Genomic DNA, 8,765 nt, shown 5'->3' with positions numbered 1-8,765 from the left:
TAATCATCAACTTAAAGTGCCCTCTTTGGGGATTGTAATAGAGATCAATCTGGATTCATGAACTTTATTCCAAACATTTCTTCACAAAAAAATAATATTTTAAACATAAACAATATTTATGGAACATGTCCACAAAAAAAATCTAACTGTCAACACTGAATATTGCATTGTTGCATTTATTTTCACAGTTTATGAACTTACATTCATATTTTCTTGAATTATTATTCAATAAATATATTCATAAACGATTTTTGAATTTTTGCTATATCTAGAATTTAAAAAAAAAAAATCTCACATACCTCTTGGCATACCTTCAAGTACCGCCAGGGGTACACGTACCCCCATTTGAGAATCACTGCTTTAGGACAGTGGTTGTCAAATGGGGGTGCGCTTACTCCTGGGGGTACTTGAATGTATGCCAAAGGGTATGTGAGATTTTTCTTTAAATATTTTAAAAATAGCAAAAATTCAAAAATTCTTTATAAATATATTTATTGAATAATACATCCATACATTTTCTACCGCTTATTCCCTTTGGGGTCTCGGGGGGTGCTGGTGCCTAGCTCAGCTACAATCGGGCAGAAGGCGGGTACACCCTGGACAAGTCAATCAATCAATCAATCAATGTTTACTTATATAGCCCTAAATCACTAGTGTCTCAAAGGGCTGCACAAACCACTACGACATCCTCGGTAGGCCCACATAAGGGCAAGGAAAGTCGCCACCTCATCGCAGTATTTATTGAATAATACTTCAACAAAATGTGAATGTAAGTTCTTAAAGTGAGAAAAGAAATGCAACAATGCAATATTCAGTGTTGACAGCTAGATTTTTTGTGGACATGTTCCATAAATATTGATGTTAAAGATTACTTTTTGTGAAGAAATGTTTAGAATTAAGTTCATGATACCAGATGGATCTCTATTACAATCCATAAATAGGGCACTGTAAGTTGATGATTATTTCTATGTGTAGAAATGTTTATTTATACTTGAATCACTTGTTTATTTTTCAACAATTTTTGGGGGTTTTTTTTGTATCTTTGTTTTCCAAATAGTTCAAGAAAGACCACTACAAATGAGCAATATTTTGCACTGTTACACAATTTAATAAATCAGAAACTGATGACATAGTGCTGTATTTTACTTCTTTATCTCTGTTTTTCAACCAAAAATGCTTTGCTCTGATTAGGGGGTACTTGAATTAAAAAATCTTCACAGGGGGTACATCACTGAAAAAAGGTTGAGAAACACTGCCTTGGGAGACTAGATGTAAACAGAGTAAAGAGAAAGCGATATATTTTTGGGCGTGAGCTGGCCATTCAAAATACCTTTAAAATGCTACCCATATTGGATACTGTTTGGGAACATAAACTGCATTTCTTGACTGTTCCAGTTGCTGGTGACAAAGTCACAATAAAACGTTAGATGATCAGCATGGAAGGTGATGTCATTTGCGAAGGCGTCCAACCTAGCTTCATCTCAGGGCTTGCTGCCTTTCTTGCCACCTACTATGTGTTCAACTTGGAATACCAATAGGAAGGTGCTCGGACATTGGAATTTGTTCGAAGGTAAATCCTCTTGATACTGTTAAATACTGTTAGGATATTTTGCCCCTTTTCTCACCTCTGTTCAGGAATTTCACTTGTCATTTCACCAATTGTGTGCCTTAAATCAATGACTCTTCTGTTCCTTTGTGGACCTTCTTATTACAAATGTTTCTTTTGATAGCAAGTTGAAGATGGCATGTGCATCCAAAGTGTGATGCTGGATTCAGAGTGAATTAATTATTACCACATTAAATGTTTTTTGATCGAGTCATTCTTTTTGGCCACCAGACCTAAGTCTGTCAAACATATCAGCATCTCAAACCACAGCTACCTCATCTTTGTTCAACTTGTTCCAACCGGTCTGAACAATCCAGTCAACCAACATGGTTACCAAAATGAGGCGGGTTGTGCTTTGAAATGGACATAAAGCCAGGTGAAGAGAATGAATCTGTCTCTGCCCTCCCTCTTTTGATACCCTGACTTTTGTTGTTTTTTTTGGCATGCATTACAACAGATTAAGTTGTATTACAGTAGGTACGTTTCCAAAACACTACGTAACAAACTAGAAAAGCATGTGAAGAGTGCAGACCACCACAATAGGGTCACTGGCAGCGATATTTTGGTGTGTCCAGATATAGGAAATTATTTTCTAGTGCGCTGGGGACTACTCCTGGCTCATAGCCTCTATCACAGCTTAAAACAGTGGGGTCTCTGACAGAATCCTTACAAAAAAATACTGGATCCAGACAGTGATCTGGGTCTCCACCAAAATCTAACAATCTGTTTTTTATCTGGATACCCACCTTGTGCGAATATATGATCAAAATCCGTTTGAGCTGTTTCCAAATTTTGCAAATCCACTAACATCAACAAAACATAACTTCCTAGGCAGAGGTAAATATGTAAACGTGTCGAAGAAGTATCCATGTTGCATGCTCCTGTGCAGTAATATGCCACAATGTCATTACATGGTTGTTTTGTCTGCCAATGAAGGAATTATAAATGTGCTATCAAAAGAAGCCAAAAGATAGACGGAGAGAAATACATAAATAGAGAGAGGGATTTGGGAGGTTTTAGCATTCCCTTCCTCTCTGAATTTGTCATAATGGGTTTTAGAGCATTCACTCATCTACAGCTGTGGTTATGGTATAGGCTCACATATATCCTAAAATTGATAAGAATATTTTTGCAGTGCATATTCATAAATTAACAATGTCAGGGGAGTTCTGTTTATCGACTGCAAGTAATCTTCAATCACGACGGAATATTTTATATGCTTTCTCTGTTTTTTAGGCGATTCATTGGCATTAACCCTGAGAGGGGAACAAAGGCTAGCCAGGGAAAGGTAGTGTCCAAGAAGACCGGGAAGCTGGTCCAGAAAAAGGCAGCAACTGTAAATCCTCACGTAGCCACCCATATAAAAATTCTCACCGACTTTGGTGGGGCTTTATGTTGCCGACCACTGAGAACTGGGTATGTCATGTTCAGTTAGTTTAGTCAATTGTACAGTTCAGTTTTGTTTTACAAATTTTTGTATTGCACTTAATCCTAACTTGTTTTGTTCTAAATGTTAAAAATGTTCTTTGAAAATGTGTGTGCCCTCTCTGATGGTGAAGCAGAAGCACTATGTATGGAGGTGTGTGTGGGGGGGATGTTTACATCATATCCAAATGGACATTTTCATTTTGATCGTTTTGATTGTTATCTGGATGTAGGAACCACGTTCTCTGATGCCATCGTTTGTTACGATTGCAGGAGTTGCTTAACATTGTTTTAAATGTTAAAATGTTAATTTAAAATGTGTGTGCTCTCTCGGATGGTGCAACAGAGGCACAATGTTTGGGGGTGTGGGTGTGTCCTGGTGGGAGGATATCTAAATGGACATTTTGATTTTGATTATCTAGTTCTATGGACTGTTCTGATGCTAAAGTTGCTTAACATTGTTCTAAATGTTAAAATGCTTCACTGAAAAAAAGAAGAATGCACTAAATGTACATTGAATGTGTTTGATGCGCTTTAAAATAATTGGTTAATAAAAGCATAAACTTGCAAGCCATTTCTCCAGTCATTTTTATGCCAGCAGATTGCAGGGGTTTTGATTTTGAAAAATTAAAAGTTCAACTAATTAACTTCTTGTGGCATTATACTGTAAAGCTCAGTCTATAGTGCTTACAATTATTTTACTGTAATTAACTGTCATGCATATTACAGTAGATACACTAAAATAACAGTGTAATGCCGTTAAACAGATGACAGTATTATGCTGTGAAGCATACATTTGATACAGCACAGTACTGTGATACCTTTTACAGTAATAAACTGTAATGATAAATCACAGTATGTGTGCTGTAGAAAAATAGTTTTATACTGGAACCATTAGCTGCCAGTAGGTTACTGTAATTAACGGTGACATTTCTTACAGTGTAGTTGTTACAGTGAGATCGTCCATAAAGGCTCTGATGTCGAGTTCCAGACTTTGACAGAGGGCCTTTGCATTAAATTTCAGCTGCCTTGACTACCATGTTCATGGGTAGGGCAAAGAGGCAAACTGGGATAGTACACCCAGTTATAATGCCCTTTTGAAGCCTGTGCCAATCTGATGTTATGCTCTCGGAAGTGACCCTGAGCCTGAAGTTCCCGTAGTAATTCAGGATGAGGTCCTTGATCTTTTTGGGTACATGGTGTCGGTCCAGGGTAGTCTCCACAAGTTTGTGGGGTATGGAGCCGTACGCATTGGCAAGGTCAAGCCAAAGCACAGCAAGATCTCCCTTTGCCTCCCGCGCCTCCCTGATCAGCCGGAAAACTACACCGGTATGTTCCAGGCATCCTGACACACCTGGGATTCCACCTTTCTGGACTGAGGTGTCAATATAGGTATTCTTGAGGAGGAAATCAGTCAACCTTCTGGAAAGGATGCTGAAGAAGATTTTTCCCTCAACGCTAAGGAGCAAGATGGTCCTGAACTGCTCAAGCTTGGTGGAATTTTCTTCTTTAGGTATCCAAACACCCTCTGCCTGCCTCCACTGGTCTGCAACAGTTCCCCTGCGCCAAATCACTCGCAGGATCTTCCAAAGGATTCTAAGGAGTTCTGGGCATAGCTTGTACACCTTGTAAGGTACTCCACTGGGTCCTGGAGCTGAACTTGCTCTGGCTGCAGTAACAACCTCCTGGTTTTCCTTCCAGGTGGGTTCGCTGGTGATGAAATTGACAGTGGGAAATGGTATGTCCAATAAGGCACTGAGGGGCTCTAGCTCTTTCTCTTTATCAGGTTCGCTCAGGTTGTTTTTATAGAAGTTGTTAACTTCTTCTTTGGAGCAAACTAGATGCCCAGTGCGCTTCTGCCCCAACAGCTGTTCGATAAATCCAAATGGATTAGCTATGAATGCAGTTCGCTTCCAGGCTCCCTTCCGGGTTAACTTCTTAGTTGGGGCCGGCTGGGTCTAGTCCCCTCATCCATTGTGGTAGCTTGGTGCTGCAGGGTATTCCGAGTTGCTGCGAGTCGGCCAGCTGCTGGGGTAGTGATGTTGTGTGTCAGCCTGTCTGTGATCTTATTTTTATTTTATTTTTTTGTGTATATATGTATGCGGCGGTATGTGTGTATATGTATGTATGTATGTATGTATATATGTGTATGTGTGCATGTATGTATGTATATCTGTGTATATGTGTGTATGTATGTGGGTATATATATGTATGTATGTGTATGTATATATGTGTATGTGTGCATGTATCTATATATGTGTGTATATGTGTGTATGTATGTGTATGTATATATGTGTATGAATGTGTATGTATGCGTATGTATGTGTGTGTGTATATATATGTATGTGTGTGTGTGTATGTATGTGTATGTGTGTATGTATGTGTATATATACGTATATGTATGTAGGTGTGTATGTGTGTGTATTTATGTGTGTAAATGTGTATGGATGTGTATATATGTATATATGTGTATGTATGTGTGTATATGTATGTATATATGTGTGTGTATGTATATGTATATGTATATATGTACGTGTATATGTATATACATATGTGTGTATATATATATATTATTTAATTTTTGGGGGCGCTGGTGGGGCGGGGGCGGTCTTCCCGTCCGGCTGCGGGGAGTCTGTGGGTCCCCCCGGGTGGGGCGTCCCGTCTTTCTGCCCGTGTCGGGGGTTCTTTCTCGCTGGCTTGGGGTCTGGTCGTCCGCTGCTTCTCTCGTGCCCTGTGCTCTGCCGGGCGCGTCTGTCTGCAGCCTGCTGCCGACTCCTCCGGGCGGTGCGGTGGGCCGGGCTCTGGGGTTCCAGCCGCTGGCCGGCCTGGCTGCGATCCCTGTTTCCCTGGGCGCCACACCTGCTGTTTGGGTTGGGCTCTCTGGGCGGCTGGGTCCGCACTCTGGCTCCCACGCACACTGGGGGTCAAATATATTGTACATACAAACACACATATACTCACACACACACACCGTTATTCATACATACAAACGTCCATACATTGATACCTACGCTTCCACATACATACACAAATACATTACATACCTACATACTCCAAATCCGTCCATCTACGTGCACATTCACGGTAAAAACATACATATACTGTACATACATTCACTGTACAAACATTCATATACACATTCTGTTCATATACAAGTACATATATATACATACACTCATACACATAATCATGTTTCATCACACATATATCAACGTTGTTGCCCTAGGGTAAACTGGGTAACACAAGGCATATTGACAGAGCTTAAACCATTGTTACTATAACAATCTACAAGATTAATATAGGTTGCCTCTCTCTCACTTCCCTTTCATCTTTCGGTATTCCTTCTTTTCTTTTTTTTCATTTATTTATTTATTTTTTATTATCTTTCTAGCTATCATTATGTATACGTATTGTTGCATTTGAACAACTTTATTGTTGATAATTGAAGTAAACTATTGGTTTTGTTCATGATCAATAGCGCTTTTTCTATTGGTATTTGTATTGCTCCAGTTTTACTGTAAAGATGCTCATTGTCATTACTATATTATTTATTTCACTAAGTGCTTATTTGCTATCACTTTTAAGATCATATGTGTACATATTGTATGTGCTAGTGTTGTTCTATTGTTGTTGTTGTTGCCTCCAGCTGACATAAATAATGTTTGTGAGGGAAATAATAAAGTAAAGAGAGTCAAAAGGGAAAAGATGGAAGTAGAGGAGGCTCCAGTTCAACTTCCAGAAGACACTATTGCGGTGGAGCTAAAACAAGAGAATAAAGCAAAACAAAAAACACCTAAAGCCGAGACGACAGAGGAGGTTCCAGTTTCACCAAAAGATCCAGACGAGGAAGAGGACTTGAGTCCAGAGGAGAGGCGAGTTCTGGAGAGAAAGCTGAAGAAGATCAGGAAAAAAGAGGAAAGGGCGCGTCTGAGAGAACAGGGGATTATTCTACCTAAACCTAAAATCACTCCTCGACCTTCCAAGGCTTCCAAGATAGCCTTAGATTACCTCACCTGCTGGGCTGAAAATCGTGAAGAGTGGAAGTTCCAGAAAATCCGACAGACGTGGTTATTCCAGCACATGTTTGACTCTGAACAGGTTCCAGATGAAAAGTTCTCTTTGATGCTGGAGTACATAGAAGGCCTGCAAGGTGGAGCAAGACAGACCACAGTCCAGAAGGCCTTAGTCTTGGTGGAAGAATCAGGACAAGAGGATCCAGATGTCCAGAAGAGGGCGCAAAGAGCTCGAGATGTTATCCAGATGCTTGCTTGAGTTTTCACTAAAAACTGATGAGATTGTCCTGATTCTCTCAGGTTGGACTTTTTTTGTTTCTTTTAGTTATACTAATAATTTCTCTGTCAATAATACATATTCAATGTAATGAAGTATAGGTGTGTTTTTGGCCCATTTCAGGGCTTTTAAACATTCCAAAGGAAAGAAATTGAGCTGTAGGTGTCTTTTTAATTAAATTACAAGTTGTTGTTTTTTATCAAAAGATTTTTTAAATAAATAAGAGTTTTTTTAACAATGTATCCCTGATTTATCCCTGATTTATCAGCGCGCCCAAGAGGGGAAAAAAACTTTCAGCCGGCATCCCCTCGTAAATGTTGCAGCATAGGTGTGGTCCCGGCCGCTTTTGTTCCATCTGTAACAGAACAAAAATATATTATGCACCGATGTCTACACTCTAATGTTTTTGGATGAGCTGCTCTGCGTTACCTGTTTGTGAATGGAAGGGAATATTGTGATGAGTGAGGAGGGCTCGCAGTCTCTCGATCTCTTCTTGCTGTTTTTGGAAGTCCTGTAAAATATATTGCTTAGCGTGTGAGAACATATTAAGGTTTAACATTAATGAGTGTACAAAGCCTCCTGTCTGAGAGTTCAGAGTGGAGCAAACATGCAGGAAATATCCTGACCTCAATTTGGCTCAGTGTGCCAAACACTGCATTAACAGGAAACAGATGCTTGAGCAACAACCAACTTAACAGGAGACACGAGACACATAGCAACTGACGTCAGTCGGTAGACTGACCAATCAGATAACTACTGGCACAGGGTATATAGATGCTGTACAACAAACTCTCAGACAGATCGCTTTGGGTTTTCCTGGTACTACTGTTCAAGTGTACTATACGATCTCCGCTCTCTGCAGACTGCGTTAAACAAAATACTTCTACTCGACTCAACTCCTGCCTCCTCGAATTGTTTTCCTGCTCCCGGCCTGGGTGAGACGGCACTGAAAGTGCGTCTCAACAACATGCATTTCATTTAGATGTTACCTTTTATAACTATGCATACCTCATTACATTTCTCTAAAGAGCTGTGTGTTTCCCATTGAACAGCAGCCTCGGGTAACTTCACTTTCACCTTGTGACTCTTCGGGAAGCCGGCATCTTCAAATATATCCCTTAGGAGATTTCCATATCCCTAAAAAGAATAAACAATTGCAACACACAAAGAGGAGCATTTTATAACAGAAGCTTACACTTACTTGCTCAGTGATAAGACCTTCATACCGAGCCTGCTCTGCGTCATCCCATCGCTTTTGCAGCGTCTCACTCAGGGCGGGGTATACTTGAAAATAGCACACAAAGTAGACTTAGAGCCTGATTTACTAAGATTCAAATACCACGGGCTGAATAACGTGTGCAATCTCTAAACCTGCGTGTGCTACTAGTGAACGTGTTGCATGCAGCTTACCAACATGGCGTGTGCAATTGTAAAGTGGTGCAGA

The 8,765-nt window shown here is 40.0% G+C and overlaps 1 protein-coding gene across 1 annotated transcript; it reads left to right on the top strand.

The window, feature by feature from the left end:
- The first annotated feature begins 6,672 nt into the window (after nucleotides 1-6,672).
- On the top strand, nucleotides 6,673-7,336 carry LOC133536605 (uncharacterized protein C7orf50-like). Its single transcript, XM_061877235.1, has one exon. It carries the CDS (start codon nucleotides 6,737-6,739, stop codon nucleotides 7,301-7,303), a length of 567 nt encoding a protein of 188 aa, XP_061733219.1. The 5' UTR covers nucleotides 6,673-6,736; the 3' UTR covers nucleotides 7,304-7,336.
- Nucleotides 7,337-8,765: the final 1,429 nt, after the last annotated feature.

Source organism: Nerophis ophidion, linkage group LG17, assembly GCF_033978795.1.
Source record: "Nerophis ophidion isolate RoL-2023_Sa linkage group LG17, RoL_Noph_v1.0, whole genome shotgun sequence".
Taxonomy (NCBI): Eukaryota; Metazoa; Chordata; class Actinopteri; order Syngnathiformes; family Syngnathidae; genus Nerophis; species Nerophis ophidion.
Note: the sequence above shows the minus strand (reverse complement) of the source record. Positions and strands in the feature narration are given on the sequence as shown.